This window comes from Salvelinus alpinus, chromosome 6 (genome assembly GCF_045679555.1).
Source record: "Salvelinus alpinus chromosome 6, SLU_Salpinus.1, whole genome shotgun sequence".
NCBI lineage: Eukaryota > Metazoa > Chordata > Actinopteri > Salmoniformes > Salmonidae > Salvelinus > Salvelinus alpinus.
The window spans coordinates 26,935,040-26,952,738 of record NC_092091.1 but is presented as its reverse complement, the minus strand read 5'-3'; the positions used below and the strand labels follow the sequence as shown (position 1 = coordinate 26,952,738).

Sequence of the window (17,699 nt, the reverse complement as noted above, 5' to 3'; positions counted from 1 at the left end):
CAACATGGCAGCAGCACAACATGGTAGCAGCACAAAACATCGTACAAACATAATTGGGCACAGACAACAGCACAAAGGGCAAGAAGGTAAAGACAACAATACATCATGCAAAGCAGCCACAACTGTCAGTAAGTGTCCATGATTGAGTCTTTGAATGAAGAGATTGAGATAAAACTGTCCAGTTTGAGTGTTTGTTACAGCTTGTTCTAGTCGCTAGCTGCAGCGAACTGAAAAGAGGAGCGACCCAGGGATGTGTGTGCTTTGGGTACCTTTAACAGAATGTGACTGGCAGAACGGGTGTTGTATGTGGAGGATGAGGGCTGCAGTAGATATCTCAGATGGGGGGGGGGGTGAGGCCTAAGAGGGTTTTATAAATAAGCATCAACCAGTGGGTCTTGTGACGGGTATACAGAGATGAGGAGTATAGAGTGCAGTGATGTGTCCTATAAGGAGCATTGGTGGCTAATCTGATGGCTGAATGATAAAGGACATCTAGCCGCTCGAGAGCACCCTTACTTGCCGATCTATAAATTACGTCTCCGTAATCTAGCATGGGTAGGATGGTCATCTGAATCAGGTTTAGTTTGGCAGCTGGGGTGAAAGAGGAGCGATTACGATAGAGGAAACCAAGTCTAGATTTAACTTTAGCCTGTAGCTTTGATATGTGCTGAGAGAAGGACAGTGTACCGTCTAGCCATACACCCAAGTACTTGTATGAGGTGACTACCTCAAGCTCTAAGCCCTCAGAGGTAGTAATCACACCTGTGGGGAGAGGGGCATGCTTCTTACCAAAGCACATGACCTTTGTTTTGGAGGTGTTCAGAACATGGTTAAGGGCAGAGAAAGCTTGTTGGACACTAAGAAATCTTTGTTGTAGAGTATTTAACACAAAATCCGGGGAGGTGCCAGCTGAGTATAAGACTGTATCATCTGCATATAAATGGATGAGAGAGCTTCCTACTGCCTGTGTTGTTGATGTAAATTGAGAAGAGTGTGGGACCTAGGATCGAGCCTTGGGTACACCCTTGGTGACAGGCAGTGGCTGAGACAGCAGATGTAACATTACCTGAGACTGTTTTAGCTTTGCATGCCGTCATCTCTTTAATGTTCACAGATTACACTCAAACCAACTCCAATAAATTATTTTGTTTTCATGTTCTAAGTAGGACTTTTTTATACATTATTTGTGAGAGGGTTTTTGATCTAGCCTAAATAAAATGTGTTTACTGTGCTCAAATTGTTTATCTGGTGTGCCTGCCTGCCTGCATCAGAAGGCTAGTGTTGTTATGCAGACATGGGCCTGTTTTCTCAGGGAGTAGGCCAATGGAATCATCCACTCACTAAGTTCTACCCCATTACAGTAACAGGCCTGCCAACTGAGACCAAGCACACTGTCACAGCTGACAAAGACACCCTGCATGGAGTGAAACGATGGGGAGGGGGGCTGCAAAGAGGCTGAATGAAACACAACATTTTTGGATACAGTACTGTCAATAGACCAGTCCCTCATTGTGTCCTTTCCAGCATGGGTATGGTTTGATAAAATGGATGCAGGGAAAAATGTATGTTTGTTCTATTCTGACCTCTATTCAACATTGCTGAGGAAAGTACCAACATGAGACAAACCCAAATGCACTTTTCTTCCCGAATGAAAATTCAGCACAAAGAAATTTCCCCTTCGCTAACCTCCATCCCCAAAGGAGAGATTTAGAGTGATGTTTAGCGGTGTGACATAAAAGCCTGTCACCGGTCCTGTTTGAGTTAGTGCCTTCCACCCGCCTCTCTCTCCTTTCCCTTCTGTCCCCTCCACAATATGAGTGTCAGCAGGCATCAGTGGCCTGCAGACCAGCCTGACACATCCCTTTCTCTGGCGCTGCCATCGGGGCCAATACATGCTGACATGGTCCCTAGCTTGGCACAATGCCAGGGGAAGGCAAATGCACAAATGCCCCTCTGAAAAGGATGTGATTGTATTAGTGTTAACAAAGCACAGGGAGTCTATTCTTAACAGGGTCCAGACAAACAGATTTAGGAGAGGCTGGATGGGGATAAAGGCAGCAGAAACAATAGTCAGTTCTTGACCTCTCTCCTATTTGTATTGTTGGTTGCACTATCTTTACATTAGAGAAGGAAGTGCATTAGAGAATATTCTGAGTTTAGAAGGGAGTTGCACTCCTAAAAGTGCATGTGCCGTTATATTTAGTTTTTTGCCCACAACCCCCTCGGAAATTAAATCTAATTTGTTTGTTGTCTTGTGTGAGTCATTGTGAAAGAGATTATAGAACATGGGCTAGACTGAGGACCTAAAAAACGGTTGAGTCCATGTTTGCCATTACAGCATGTATTAGCGGTTCAGAAAATGCTAAACAAATATAATTGCTGAAATAATTTTGATCAGTTAAAATATACTCCTCAAAAGACTTTATGCATGTCATTTTTTTACCCATGTTTTGGAGTCGCCTCTAAACAATGTGTGAGAGAATCGTGACGAGGTGAACCTATTGCTGTCTGTGAATAAGGAAACTCATTCTCCCAGTGGCTCTTGTTTTTCATTGTATGGCACAGTTGGCTTGTTAAAGGTGGGGAGAACACTGTTCACTGGATAACTAGTCAGGGGAATACTGAACTGTCCTTAGATCACAGTAGTCTGGCACACACCACTACAGACTCACTGTTATTACAAGAGGTGAGGGGAGTGTTATGGAACCATAATTATGCTTTTGAATGAATGTCAGGATTTAAAGTTTTGCTTCTTGTTCCAGGAGAGAAGAGAGCGTAGAACAGGATTTGGAGGTCCAACAGTCAGTTCCCTCTACCAAGAAGAAATGATCAGGTACGTCACAGTTTCTGTCTGTCCTATATGAGAGACAAGCTTCCTCTGCACTGAGCTCTGAGTGTTAGAAGTTCTTCTGCAGATTGTAAACCAGGGTTTCCCGAACTTGGTCCTCTGTTTTTTTCCCTAGCACTACACAGTTGATTCAAATAAATTAATTTGCAAGCTTTGGTCATTTGAATCAGCTGTGTAGTGTTAGGGCAAAAACCAAAACGTGCATCCCTTGAGGTCCCGAGGACCGAGTTTGTGAAACGCTGCTGTAAACTGTTTTGGGAACATTAAACAGTCCTGATTTTATGTTAATTATATTCACTCTCTTTATGGGAACCCTCAGAAGCTTGATCAAGCATACACACCACCTCGTTTCTTCGAAAAAAGGCTCTTTTGGAAATTAAAATGACGGCTGAATCCAGCAGGTTTTCCCCTAAATTATCCTCATTAGTATGCATGCGCTGAGGAGAGGTGGCCTGAAAATGCCTGCCTTTAATTACTTTTTTGATAACATGTTGAAATGAGAGAGCATTGGGTATAGAACGCTGCCACGTGGCACGGGCTCCCCTGGCGACGACCCTCTTGGTGATAGCCAATGGGGATGCCCCGTGGGGACAGGAAGTCATTAACATTCCCCTTCGGCGAGGTCTACCTTGGGCATGTCCCGCTCCAAACTGTTACACTCAATGGTTCGCTGAATATCCAATTTTCCCTTCTCAGTACAGGAAGACCCACTCCATATTAAATAGTCTGCCTCCTCAAGCAAGGGCTTGTTACTGAGTTAATTGCATCCGCTTTGCTCATTTTCTGCCCCGGATCGGGTAGCTATGTGTGGAATGTGTATTGACAAAAGCAGGATTGATTAGCGATATCCCTCAGATGGTGAAGTCTGCTGTTTGTGATGGAATAGATTTGTGTGAGCTACACTTTTGTAAAAGGCTCTGATGAACATCAGACTTATGGTTAGCTGACATTCTAGACCACTTGGCTGGAAAGTCACAGCAAGTGTGAGTTCTCTCATTGCCACTCATAGCTCTTTGTTGTAGTGTGTGTGGGTGACCTCCCTATAAGAATGTGTGTGATTGATGGTGGAGCTGTTGAAGTCATCAGTAGCCGCCTGGCTGTGTTGGGAGATGAGTGTTCTCCTGAAGGGCTGGCATGCAGGCTGATGGATGAGGGGGATATCTGTCAGTATGCTGGACTGGGTAGCGGAGCAGAACTGTGTGTTTTATGAGGCTGGTGTGTGTGTCGGTGAGCCGGGCTAGGTATGAGGGTGATGTGGGTTTTACTCTTGCAGCGTGGTGTTCTGGATGCAGGGTGGTGTTCATGGGTCATGACACCAAATCCACATTTTACAGTGACTGATTAGTTACACAGTAGTTACAACATGCAAATGATATCACAGTTGCACGTACACTGCCATACACTTAGGCCACTCACACACATCAGGGTCTCTCTCTCTCCTACCCCCTCCCTCCCTCCCCCTGGCTGGTAGTCAGCTGTGGTTAACCAGGCGGTGGGGATGACAGAGTAGCCTGTGACCTTCCCAGCATGCCGTGCGGCGGGTCATTTATCAGGGCACCATTAATCGCGTGCGTGCTGTCAGGCGGCCGGCCGCCGTGAGGCCAAACCCTCGCCGGCCAGCGCAGCCTGACTGATGAGCTCCGCCATTGATTAGTTGCCGTGGGAGACGGATGGTGCCCACGTGGCAGGGACACTCGGGGTCAGCGTGGCGATCACCAGAGGGGGAGGGGCCAGCCCCCCACTTATGAATAAACATGATTCTCATGAGCATGTAAATGAATGTGCCCTCACATGTAACCTTATTCTGTTCAACTGGAATGAGCTGTTTATAAATCAACTTGTGATTGAGGCACAAGGCAAGCATCAGGAACAAAGGGAGAGAGGGCTCTACAGTGCTCTGTTTAACACTGTTGCTATTTTAGGCTCCATTTTGAGGTTCTGACACTCTCGGTTAGGATCTACGTATCCTCTAATTCTTTGTGGAAAGGAAGATCCTAACCGAGGGTACCTCTTATTCAGATACTGCCGAACACTAAGCAGAACCACTGCTGCGCTGTATCCTAATCATTTCTCAATTCCCCTCCAGTTAGGTAGCTCTTAGCCCCGCTAACCGCTGTTAACGAATACTGTAACGCTATCCTCCACAACTTGGTGGTGAAGGGACCCTGCCAGCCTGTCCTCCGCTGGGGCTGGTACTGGGGCTGGGGCTGGGTTGCTCTCTGTCAGACAATGGCCCACTAAATGCAATTAATCAGGAGCCCTGGGTAAGAGAGGGAAGGCGTAAAGCTCTAAATGAGATATAGCCCCTTCCCCTCTGTCCCTGTGCATCCCCCACCCCAACAGCTCTGCCTGGCGTGGCCCTAATGCCAGGAGGTGATTAAGGGGGGGAATAATTAGAGCTAGTGTGGTGTACCGTGCTGCTTCCCCAGGGATGACTCACCAGGGATGAGTAGGAGGGAATGTTATGTTTATCCCACCCACCCTGTCATTGCGTGCATGTGTGTGTGTGTGTGTGTGTGGGGGGGGGGGTACTATTTCCAGTGGTGTTAACCTCATCCACACTTATAGAATATAGTGGGATGTGTATTCATATCAAGATTTGTTAATGACAGAGAAATAAATGTTCATTTCCCTATGGTTATTAATCAATCTCATTTTATTCCGATCTAGATTTGTATGAGGCGTGTATGGTGGTGTTGTTATTGGTGTTGATTGTTTTTGCTGAGATGGAGAATTCCCAGAAGAACAGATGTCTCTTCTCATCTGATGCCAGACAGTTCCTTCACTGCCATGCACTGGTACATTGACTGATGCTTCCTCTCTTCCTATCCCCTCACAGGGAAGAAGACAAGAACATCTTTGACTACTGCAGAGAGAACAACATAGAACACATTACCACGGCTATCAGTTCCAAGGAAGTGGATGTCAATGCAAAAGATGAGGAGGTAAGTGGCATCCTATCTTCAAAGAGCCCTCTTGTTAAACAGTACATGTTATTAATTCCAACGGTAAAACCAGCTCATTTGCAATATGGTACAGTATTCCCCCGTAACTCCATTGTGTTTGGCCTCAAATTGACTATTAGTCCATGGGAACTCTTCACTCTAATATATCTCCGATCTAAGGGAGAAGCTTAAGGCGTTAAAAGATCATTAGATGTTTTTCACTTTGACCTCAAATCTATTCATCTGCTTTATTCGTTTATCACAGAGGGCAAATGGCTTAGTCCCTCTCATCACAGCAATTCTTCAAATAAGGAACCAGTTGGTGTATGAGTAGCCAGGCCAGATGGTGGAGGTCTGTGTGTGGTCACTCCAGCGTTGATTACCAGTGGACTGCAGGTCTCCGGTCTGACCAGCAGAGGGCAGTAGTGAAGTTCCGTCCACAGTCCCTGATGTGGTCCATCCATAGACTTAGATAGATGTTGTCTGTGAGAGCACGGGCAGCGCCATTGAGGCCATCTCCATTTTGAAGTAGTACATTTTCTTCTACTACTTCTATGAGTTGGTAAACAAACTGAAAGGGTGCACACTGCCACCTGGAGTGTGTTGTTTGAACGGGTATAAAGTCAAGGTTGGCGATTTACTGTCACCTGCAGTTATGGAATGTTTCCTCTCCAGTATAATTAATTGGCTGATCCCTCCTGATGACCCAGATGGAATCATGTGATCCTTCCTTAACCCATAGGAAGTCCCACCCAGTTGACTACTTCAAAATAGCTGCCCATGCTAAAACTGGCTTTTGGGCACTAGAGTCCTCTCTATCTCTATGAGTCCTCTATCTATTTCCATCTCGGATAGGCCCCCAGCTGAGAGAGATAGGAAGGGAATGTCTCTGGTATCCATTCATAGAGAGACAGACAGCCGTGTCTGATTTAAATAGATTAACATATCCCACCATATTCTCTCTTTGCAGATGTATTTGGAAGATTTGGTGAGTGTGGATGAGTGAAATGGAGGTATATCTCACTAACATCAGCTGATGTAAGAAGGGTTATAAAAATACATTTGATTTGAAACTATAATGCAGCGGCATTGTCAGTTTGAACGGGTAAACTACATTCTGGAGTCAACAGTAACAGCCACTGACTGACTGTTCTTTGAAGTATAGATTAATATTTTGCTATTTAAATCATTCAGGTTTTGATCTACCAAGGAGCCTGTGTTCGCTACTTGCAGTGGTGACTATCCCACTAATTGGAATGTGCCTACAATTGAATGTCCCGCGAGTAATCTAGAGACTGTATAAATTCCTCTTGTTTCCACTGATAACCAAAGCCTTCAGTATTAGTGACTCAGACTGTTCTTCAGCAGAATGTTCTGTTTGATGTTTTCACCAGTTGGGGATATTGGCACTTTAATTCAAGGTGATATGAGCTGGGTGGTGGCCTCTGACCCCTGGGGTGGCTGGTCCCTTGACTCCCCTTCAGAGGCCAAAGGCATTAGCTGTAATGTACAGTGCAGGCGTGGGGCGAATGGGGAAATAATCCTAATGATGGGGAGAATAGATCAGGGTGTCCAGCCGCCCGCCTCAGTCTTTATGACTCATTGAGGCTGCCTCATTACTGTTGGGGAGCCGGGGGCCTGGGGGCCACACTGCAGGTATACATCATCCACACACCAGCCATGAGCATGGGATCAATCACACATGCTGTGAGTCATGGCCCATGCAGAAGCTTGACAAACGTTGGTTTATGGGTGTGTATGTGTGTGTTCACTTCACACACACAGGAACCGACTGGTGTTTTACAGTACTCTAGCTGCTTCCCGCTATTCTCAGTAAGTTGGGAGGTCTGTTTGGAGAGGGCTGCACTGAGACACTATACCCTATCTCTTTTACACTACCCAGAGCTGAAGACAAGGCACTAATTCTAGACAATACATTTACATTTACATTTAAGTCATTTAGCAGACGCTCTTATCCAGAGCGACTTACAAATACTGTGACTAATATACTGGAGAGTATGAATACAGTCTAGTCAGAGTTCACTAATCGAATCCCCCTCAGCCCTCATAAAGTTGTCTCCTTCACTCTCTGAATAATCATGAGATTTTGTGTATTTGCCTATTCCTGCTGTGCAGTTGTATAGTGTACGAGCGTCTGCCCCAGTAGACGCTCTATGGGTGAAGTGTTCACACAGGTCCCCACATGCCACTGAGAGACCACACAACCACCACTAACCACCATGTACCCCAACAATGGAGGGAGGGAGTTCATGTTGTAATACCACCCAAGGAACTCCTCTTTTCTTTCTCTATCCCTTTCTGGAACAAAGTCCCACCCCATTCAATTAGAGCCAATTGAGCTGACAGGTCCCCTCCCACAGACTGAGGAGCAAGCAGCGGCTGAGGAGAGCGCCCTTTCAGCCCCTTTTAGACGCGTCTGTTGTGTGTTACCGTGGGTGCGAGTCAAAGAGCCTGTCATTGGCTAATCCCCCACAACACTCTGACAGGGAGGTAGCTTAACCTTCTATGACAAAAAGTGCCGCCAGCGCTGCTTCCTGATGGATGATTTCCAGTAGCGTTTCCTTCTTTTGTTGTTATCTCAGACAAACGAGAGTGCTACTGTGAAGTTATGTTCCTCCTTACGATGAATGGTTATTTCAAATGATTTTTTCCCCTCGTGAAAATGTTGTTTTTTATCCAACCAGACATCCCAATGGTGTATTTATGAGTGCGCTGTCTTAGTCTGAGAAGACCAATTCAGTAGAAAGGTTATAGTGAACTTCACTAGTTCCCAAAACATAGTTCTCTTGAGAGTATATACAGAACGTTCCAAAGTGGAATTAACGTATTAGAAGAAAAGGGCAGAGACGATGTAGTGATGGAAATGTGACAAACAATCAAAAGGGGCACATCAAAAACCGAGAGAAAGCACAGCAGTATTTAGGCTGCGGCCTCTCTCATAAATATTCATTTTAACATGCAGCCGTGGTGATCAATATCATTTGAGCAATAGAATAGGACTTAGGGAGTTTGCTTGATCTAATTGGCCAAACTGAAAAATGAGCTCCCTGTGGTGGTTGTATTAGAATGAGGTGATTGAAACTAAGGAGAGGAGGGGGGGACGACAGGGTGTGATGACTGATCAAGGGGGTGCTCTCGTTTTGTCCGCAGCATCCCATCTATCAACTCTTAAGGACTCTGCCGGCCCTCTGCAATTTGTCCCTGAGCTCCTGGATGAGCCGTGACCCAACCCTTTACACACATACACACCCCTCCTGCTGGCAACGAAACAGGGCAGAGCTCATCCTGTCACCACCTCGTTTTATAGTTGGGATCTGAAGGCTCTTGAGTTATAAATTGTACTGCATAATTAATTTTTTCTTAAGGGGAGAAGTCTATTGGGAAGTCTAGCCGGTGCATAACAGAAGAGAATAGATGGTTCTATTAGAGGTTAGGAGGGGTTGGGGCCTCCATCCATGTTACTGAACGCTCCAGCGGGTCCCCTCACTGCATTTGCATATGTGTGTGTGGTCAGACAGCCGCACACACACTGTCACTATCCATAACAGCTGTAGTCCACTCACTAGACTAGGCAACTTTACTAAGTACCTACCGGTAGCGCCAGATTTTTGTTTGCCTCGTGAGAAAAAGTATTGTTGATCAAGAGATCTACAATAGATAGTGTTTCGGTGTGTAAACAAGTACTGACATTTACTTTGAGCGTTTTACCTATAAAAAAGATTCACATATTTGATTCAGTATCTTGACTCCAACTCATTAGCCGCTACTGCAATGATGGCAAACAATACCTGTTGTACCTTGAAGTACTTGATCATAGATGGTAGAATCTGTTTATGCAGGAGTAATGAGGTACACCTTTTATGTGTTTCAGGGCAGGAATTTGCTGCACTGGGCCTGTGACAGAGGACACAAATACCTGGTGTCTGTGTTACTGCAGAACAGCGCTGATATCAACAGCCAGGTGAGTCACACACACACCACAGTCCAAGTAGGACAGTTTTATTTATATATATATATTTGGGGGGAGGGGGTGACTTAAAACTTTTGGAAAAGTAAAAAACATTTGTGTATATATATATATATATAAATACAAAAATTACTTTTCCAAAAGTTCAAGTCACCCCTCCCCCATTTTTAAAAACTTAATTATATGATGCAAGGAACCACTTTACAAAATAAAATGCATTACCATCTTCTTTACCATAGAGAATCAGACAAAAATGTAGGCAACATTCTGACTATTGGCTTCTTTGCATATTCAAGCCTGTCCTGGAGGATGGTTGGCCACCCTTGGGAGCCTATAAAATATTGCAACATTACAATTACAACCAAATAATTGCGTGTGTTTTATTTGACAGATTAAAATATCTGTTCGAAATTTAGAGAGAGGGGAGATCTAAAGATGCATCAACTGGCATGAGTTAATCATGACTAGGATTGTGCCTTTAGCTGCTGGACAATTAAAGTAAAGTTGATTTGAAAAAATGCTAGTTTCAATGGCATTAGGTGTTTTTATAAAATAATTCCCTCAACATTTCTGAAGTCGTATTTTGGCAAGGCTACAATGAAACAAGGTAAGACATGCCTCATAAAATTACATGAAACGTCCAGGTTTTAAACAATTAAGTTTGTGGTTAAATAGTTTCAGAATGCTGACCGCCTCCACTCAGATTCAAGGTGGGTGATATGCAAGGCACTGTCCTTCACTCTCCGATGTTGTGACCATTTGATCTGAACGTGCCTCGAGTATGTTGACAGAATCAAGCCTTTAGACGTTAATAATCCTTCATTATATTTGTCAATCATGACTGCCTTTTAGCCTATATTTATATAACTAATTAAAAGTCTCAAAGTTTGGCTCCTTTTTCTGGCACTTCCCTCATGTCAGCATCGTTTTGGACATGAGGCTGTAGCCAATATGCATATCACCTACACTTTGACATGTAGGCTTTTTTATTGATTTAAACAAAAAATAGATTTGAATATTATTCCAATGTTGGCCTCTGATCAAATTCTGATCAGAGTATTTGTATGATATTGTGAATTATTTTATCTTGTCCGTTCAGACAACTTAAATCTATATTCTTCTTGTCCTACTATTTTTTAATACTTGTCCCGGAGAAGAGGACAAGCGTTAATGTTGAGCCCTGCACACACACCAAAAAACTGGGGTTAGGGGTCAAGAGGCACTCGACGCAGATGTCACAGGGACAGATATTTTAGGGGATTTAAAGATTTCTGTGAGATTCACAATTGTGTTAAAAGGCGCATGACACAGAATTCTCTGTCACTCACTAGCCTTCAACAGCCAAGCACACATTCTAAACACACCTACAGTCTACATCACATAGCCAATCCTCTGTATCCGTGGAGGCTCAGTACCTGTGGCTGATGAGAGTAGGCTATAGGCCCAGTGACACACTTCCTATCCCTCGATCCCTCTGAGCAGGTCTACTTTAATTTGTTTTGTGATATCGACAAATCCCATTGGGTTTATCCGACACAGTAAGCAGGTATACTTTGTTTAGTGACCTGGCTGTGGAGAAAAACCCTGAACACCATTCCGGTTTAGAGGCAGGCAGGGAGCTTTGGCTTTGTCTTAAGCTGGCTGAGTGATGCATCGGGAAATGAATGCTGTTGTGCATACAGTTGTGGAGCCAGGGGCTTTACCACCCCACAGTAAAACAAATCAATTGGGAGTAATCAGGCAAATTGTTTGCATTATACAACCCATATAATCAGAACACTTGCAAATGACTTTCTTTTTGTGGCCCTGAACCTTTTTGGTGTGGATGAAAACCAGAAGGCTGGCTTATAATCATCATCTTGGTCTGCCTAGCGGTGGCTATGGTCATGGTTTAACAAGAAAAAATGACTACTTATATGGAGGCATGTTAAATTCTGCGTTGTAATTACAGAGAAGTGAAGCCTCTCTAAAGCCCCCATGTACTGTATTTAGCCTACATTTATGAACCGTAACAGTAGTTACAGTAACAGCACACGGATGTAAAAAATTCAATTGTAATAAGTGGTTGAAGGTGGTCAAATCTAATCCCTGTACATCTCTGGCATCTCAGATTCATTTCAGATACTTGCTCCAGGAGAGTGTGTACAATATAGCTATACAGATGCATGTACTATTTCTGAGTGTAGGTACCAGTAACTGCAGTTGAATGGCAGACAGTTCTTGTTAAGGCCTAGTGTGAGAGGTCACTCAGCAGTCCCTCAGGTCATCGGAAACCCCTACGGCCCATCTCCTTCTCTGCCAATGTTTTGCGGTACCCAGTCAGCTGCCTAAGGGAGGGTAAAAATAACTGGACTTTTGCACAATAATTATTGAGAACAGATTTACGAGATGGCATGGGTGTCCGAAAGGAAATACGGCTAGCTAAATCATGCAACAGTCTCTGCATAATTATTATACAATGTAAACCCCACAGAACTGGGAATTGATAGAGATATGAAGCCTGCTACTTCTCATTAGATTCTATTAGTTTGCTGTTTTCAGTCACTTTCTGGCCATGCTGAACTCGACTAAATGCCTTAGATGCTATGCTTTTTAACCTTTTAAACTCAGGGGAATTGGCCTACTGTACAAGGATAGAGTTAAATTGAAATGTTTTTTACAGATGAAATAGGGAAAGCATATGCATAACAATGGTAGCAATTGAAAGGGAACAGTTTTAACAGTATTGGAAAATGGGCAGCAGGTAACCTAGCGGTTAGAGCATTGGGCCAGTAACTGAAAAATGCACATGAACAAGCTTAACCCTAATTACTGCTGTAAAGCCTTGTTCACACTGCGGGTTTTAATGCTCAAATCAGTTTTGTTTTCTAATACTGACTGTCCAAACAGCAAGTTACAAATGACCAAATTGGATTGGTGCGTGTTCAGACAGCAGTCATTTGCTGACATGGCTACGCTAGTTGTCATAGTAAGGATGGGTGTTTGCACAGTGGTGTAGGCTGATTGCTGGTGGTGCTCGTGCTTCCTATCACTCAGAAGTTATGTAGCAAGCTGAGGTGACAACAATGGCTGCCATTGAAGTTTCCCCAGTTGCTTTGATGTTCAAAATCATAGTGTAAGAACACCTTTAACACCTCAAAGGATAAGATGATGCAACTTTCAAAATAAGTATTTTTTTGGGCTAGCCACAGCAGTCAACTAACTAGCTAGCTAGGTAACTATTTGGCTTTCTAGCACTTTCGCTAATTTGTTTGTAAATTATTAACAAGATAGTTAGCTACCACATGTTATTGTCAAACTGTCAACAGAGTAGCTATCACATCAAAGTTTATTTGTCACGTGCGCCGAATACAAGCAGGTGTAGACCTTACTGTGAAATGCTTACTTACAGGTTCTAACCAATAGTGCAAAAAAGGTATTAGGTGAACAATGGGTAAGTAAAGAAATAAAACAACAGTGAAAAATAACAGTAGCGATGCTATAAAAGTAGCGAGGCTACATACAGACACCAGTTAGTCAGGCTGATTGAGGTAGTATGTACATGTAGATATGGTTAAAGTGACTAAGCAACCAGATATGCCCAATAATAGTCCAAAAACCACTTGAGGGCAAATCAATCAGATTTGACTGTTAAGACACAAGTCGCATGGCCAGGAATTAGATTTGTATCTGATTTCAAACCACCTATGAAGGTGGTTTGGAATGTGGCTTGAAATATCCGATTCCATGTGACTTTTGGCTGTTCATACTGCAGGAAAAAGAACTGATTCAAATCGGATATGCCAAAAATTGGATTTGAGTAATTTCAAACTGCCAATGTGAAAATGGCTTAAGTCGCTCTGATGAAGACTGTCGGCTGAATGAAAAAATGTCTATGCAAAATTATTAGACCAAAGGTGAGGACACAACAGTTCACCTGACACAAGACTGGATACAACATCTGAAAATACTCTGGATACATTCAGTAACATGATAAGAATATTCCTGGAAAATGTATTGTAGGTGCAACATTAAACCCCCAAAAAGTTTGATTGAGAGGTCTAACTGGTCTCTCCGTGGCCACACACCACTCCAAAGTGTGCACAAATTTCAATCCACTTTTATGACTCAAAGAAGTATTCAACTATAAGGTGCTTTTTTTTTAGCTATCCTAGATGTGCCGTTGAGGAACTAGAGCAAGGACACTTGTAATTGTTTTGTTTGGAACACAACCCTGTATCCCCGCCTTCACACAATTACTGTTGTTCATTACGCAATCCAAAAACAGTCCATTATAAATCACATTCGGGGTCAGGTGGGAATCATTTGGAAGCTTGTTCTATTACCAACTTCCCTAGTTAGGTTATAAAATACTATATTACAGTGTTAAGCTTTTAAAATGCAATTTAGGTAAACCGATCAGGGGTTGTAACCAAAATAATTTCCCAATCGTTTCGTTCTGAACAGAACCATTTTTTTTGTTTCGTTCCACTGTTCCGACCAGCAAAATAAAGTTCCGAACCAGTTCGAACCCCCAAAAATTACCGGTTTATATTGTTCCTTTCTGTTCCTTTTTTTGACCTGTAAAATCAACTGTTTTTTTACCTTTAGCTCATTTTAATGGCTTTGCCAGTCAGTGTGGCTAGAGCAGGCAAGCTAGTTGTTTACATGCGTGATGGACAGATAAGTGTAGCCCGTGGTGCAAGATGCGACTGAAATTGTGTCGGTGGGGAGAGAGGCTTGAAGCATGGGCCTCTTGTTATGACATGCACGATCTAAATTAGGTCCACAGAATTATACCTAGGAGGAGCGGCTTCTATGGAGGAACTTTGAATGTCCTTTGAGCTAGCTAGCTAACACGTTTGTGTGTGCACAGTGGCACCAGAATTAAAAACACGTCTTTGTACTTAATGAATCCAACATGAAACGTGATAACTAGGCCTATAGTATCCTTAACTAGCATTGAAAAAGTTCACCCAGAATCTCTATCCCAATCAAGTATCCTAGGGGGGAGGGACAGGTAGCCTGCACAGGCAAAGATTTTCAGCTTGCAGGCAGACACTGGAAAAAGTTGCTGAGTGACAGAGGGCTTGGTATAGGCGCTATGTTGCATTTTGTTGTTGGACTAGAAATAAATGCCTGTAATGTAAAATAACTATAACCATGATTTTAAAATAATGGTTATGTTCTGGAACAGTATAGATCACTTTTGTTTCTGTTCCCTGAAAAATGTTATTTTACGGTTTTTGGTTCTGTTCCCTGAACCGATTCCAACCCCTGAAACAGATTGTTGGTTTTTGGTGCACGTAGAAAGGAGTCATGGGTGCGTTCAGGTGTTCTGCTGCACTGCACTTTCTCTACAGTAGACTAACAAGCTCATTCTGTTCAGAATAACCCACGGTATGATGCCATGTCATCTTGTAACTGTACATCAAACATAGATCATAAACGTTGACACTGTATATAGCATTGGTTTTATATGGAAATGTAAAGTGCACATTTGGACTTTTGTGTTTGGCTTGCTTGTATGACATCAACAAGGTTTGTTATTATAATCCTCAACGTTTCATCCTTCAAAATACATAAAGTACTCTTAATTTACAGCATTTCCCTCACTCACTTAGACAACAAAAACGGTGTGTCACTCAGGCAACTTCCTGTCGCGTGCGGTGCTCAAGTTCAGAGCGGCTGGTAGTCATAACCAATGCAGCACTGTGAAGCTCAGAGCCTGAGGTCTAACGTCATATATAGCACGTTACTGTACAGCCACTGCATTCCAATTAAGGGGTTTATCAGTGCCCAAATTTGCCATTTTCAAACAGTGTACGGGATGACGGGCTGTGAGTGAAAAGGGCTACAGAATGGAAATTGTAAATGGTCACATGAATGTGAAAACTCTCCATTTTACCTCCTCACATTTCTTTTGTCTGTGTATGAGGAGAGAGGAGGGGTTTTGGGTTTGTTGTGTATTTGATGTCCCGGTAATCTGCCGTGACCTCTGCCAACTGCCGTTAAATAAAGATAAAAGTGATTTATATTTAATTTGTTGATGAAAAAAATTTATATATTATTTGCTCAGAGAAAATTGTTGGAAATTAATCAACTGATTGTTTCAGTGGATGTCCGAACCTGGTAACCTGCATTATGGGCTGTTTGATTCTAATCCAGGATCAGAATGGACTACAATAGGTAGCTCTGGCCATGAATACCCAGATCAACGATATACCACCTGTCAACTGCAGAATGGCATGCCAGACACTGGCCCATAACCACCATTTCACTGCTTCTCTACTGCTCTTTATCAAATGAACCCCAGAAACTGGGTCGGATGGCAAAACTGGAGCTTTGTGTGAAGTAGGGCCATGTTTGTAGTCAGAAGTATCACTCAGTTATTTCATGTGAGCTGACAGTGCACAGCATTGTAATAAAGGAACATATCCTCAAAATTGCATTTATGTGAGGAGAGATAAACATGATGATGATTATTATTCAGATATTATATGGGGCACTGCTTAATCCATTTACAAAGGAATTTTTATTTCAATTCCATTCACAGCTGTGTGTGTGTGTGTGTGTGTGTGTGTGTGTGTGTGTGTGTGTTATTGAGTCAGTGTTTCCTCCATAAGACTGTGACCAAGGCCTTTGTCCAGACAAGAGCACCAGTTTCACCTGCAGCCCCCCCTGGCTGTGACCTACGCAAACCCCTACCACCCTGAGGTCATGACCCTGCCTCGGGCTCCTCACACTTCCCAGTCCCTGCCTCTCTCTGTCTCCTCTCCCTCCCCATGGACACTGTGTGTGTCCAGAGTCCAGACCCAATAATCCACAATTACACCCACCGCTAAGTGCACAGTAAATAAGACCCTGAGAGGACTTTTCATTGGTGAAAGCTCAGACATCCTGGCCTCCTTGTTGGGAATTTGTGTCAAACAAACAAGCAGCAATCTGGCTGGGGGCTGGCCGGCTGTGGAATGGGCTGTGATGAGATTTGCAGGTAGCAACAAAAACACAATTTAAGACTTAGGTTAGGCTGATTGCAGAGCGGAAACATGTAAACAATGTGGGAGGTTCGGAATTGGGCGGATGTAATCTCAGGGAAAGGGTGCGAAGGTGCAGGTAAGGCAAAAGACAATCACAGAAAGAAACAATTTGATGAGAAAGAGCCAAAAAGGTGGAGGGAGGTGGAGAAGAGGCAGGAGGAAGAGCACAGTGCGATGAAGTGGACGAAGCTGCAGTTGATATTGGCAGGGAGTAAATTCAGTTTGTGTTTGTTAAATCATCTCCAGACAGAATCTCCTGTCCTGTCCTCGGCATGTGCTTTGTGACAGTGGCTGTCCCTGTCACTATATGCCTGTGTGTGTGGCTCTTTACTTTGTATTAAAACAACATGATCCATGAGGCGCAGAGGGTGACTCCCAGCACCGCTGATTCTAATTAATCCACTCCTCGGCCACGCTGGGCTAAAACGCTTGCAGTCTATCAGATTGAAATTCATAACTTAATTGAGGTCAAAGCCTCGAGCCGAGAGAACAGAAGTCTCTGGCTGGGACCAGGTAGATCAATAGTAATAAATATCTGGCTGGGCTACAACTAGTTCATGGCCACGCATTATGTGGGACAGACAGACAGACAGACATCACAGGGCAGAGGGGACCGAGGAACGGCGTGGCGACTCCATGTTGGTGTCCTGTCTCTTAGAGGGGGGGTTTCTCCACTGTTGACTGCAACTGCCTGGGAGACACTATGGAACTAGTTTAGGTAGTTGTTACTGTGAAATATAGACATTCACATTAGACTACTCTACTACAACTCTCTATTTGATTTTCTATTGACTGCTGAGTGGCAGGTTAGCGTGAACGTCGACAACAAGGGTCGTGTGTGTGTTTGGTTTGTGATACCACCAAGTATAATTCTTTTTAATGAACGATCTCTTAGAAAA

The 17,699-nt window shown here is 43.5% G+C and overlaps 1 protein-coding gene across 1 annotated transcript in view; it reads left to right on the top strand.

Moving 5' to 3' along the window:
* Nucleotides 1–17,699, top strand: part of LOC139578468 (acyl-CoA-binding domain-containing protein 6) — a 35,401-nt gene that overhangs the window by 3,120 nt on the left and 14,582 nt on the right. The window contains exons 4-6 of the mRNA XM_071406101.1: nt 2,763–2,833; nt 5,688–5,793; nt 9,686–9,775. Of these exons, the coding sequence (XP_071262202.1) occupies nt 2,763–2,833; nt 5,688–5,793; nt 9,686–9,775 (267 nt within the window). The remainder of the gene's footprint in view (nt 1–2,762; nt 2,834–5,687; nt 5,794–9,685; nt 9,776–17,699) is intronic.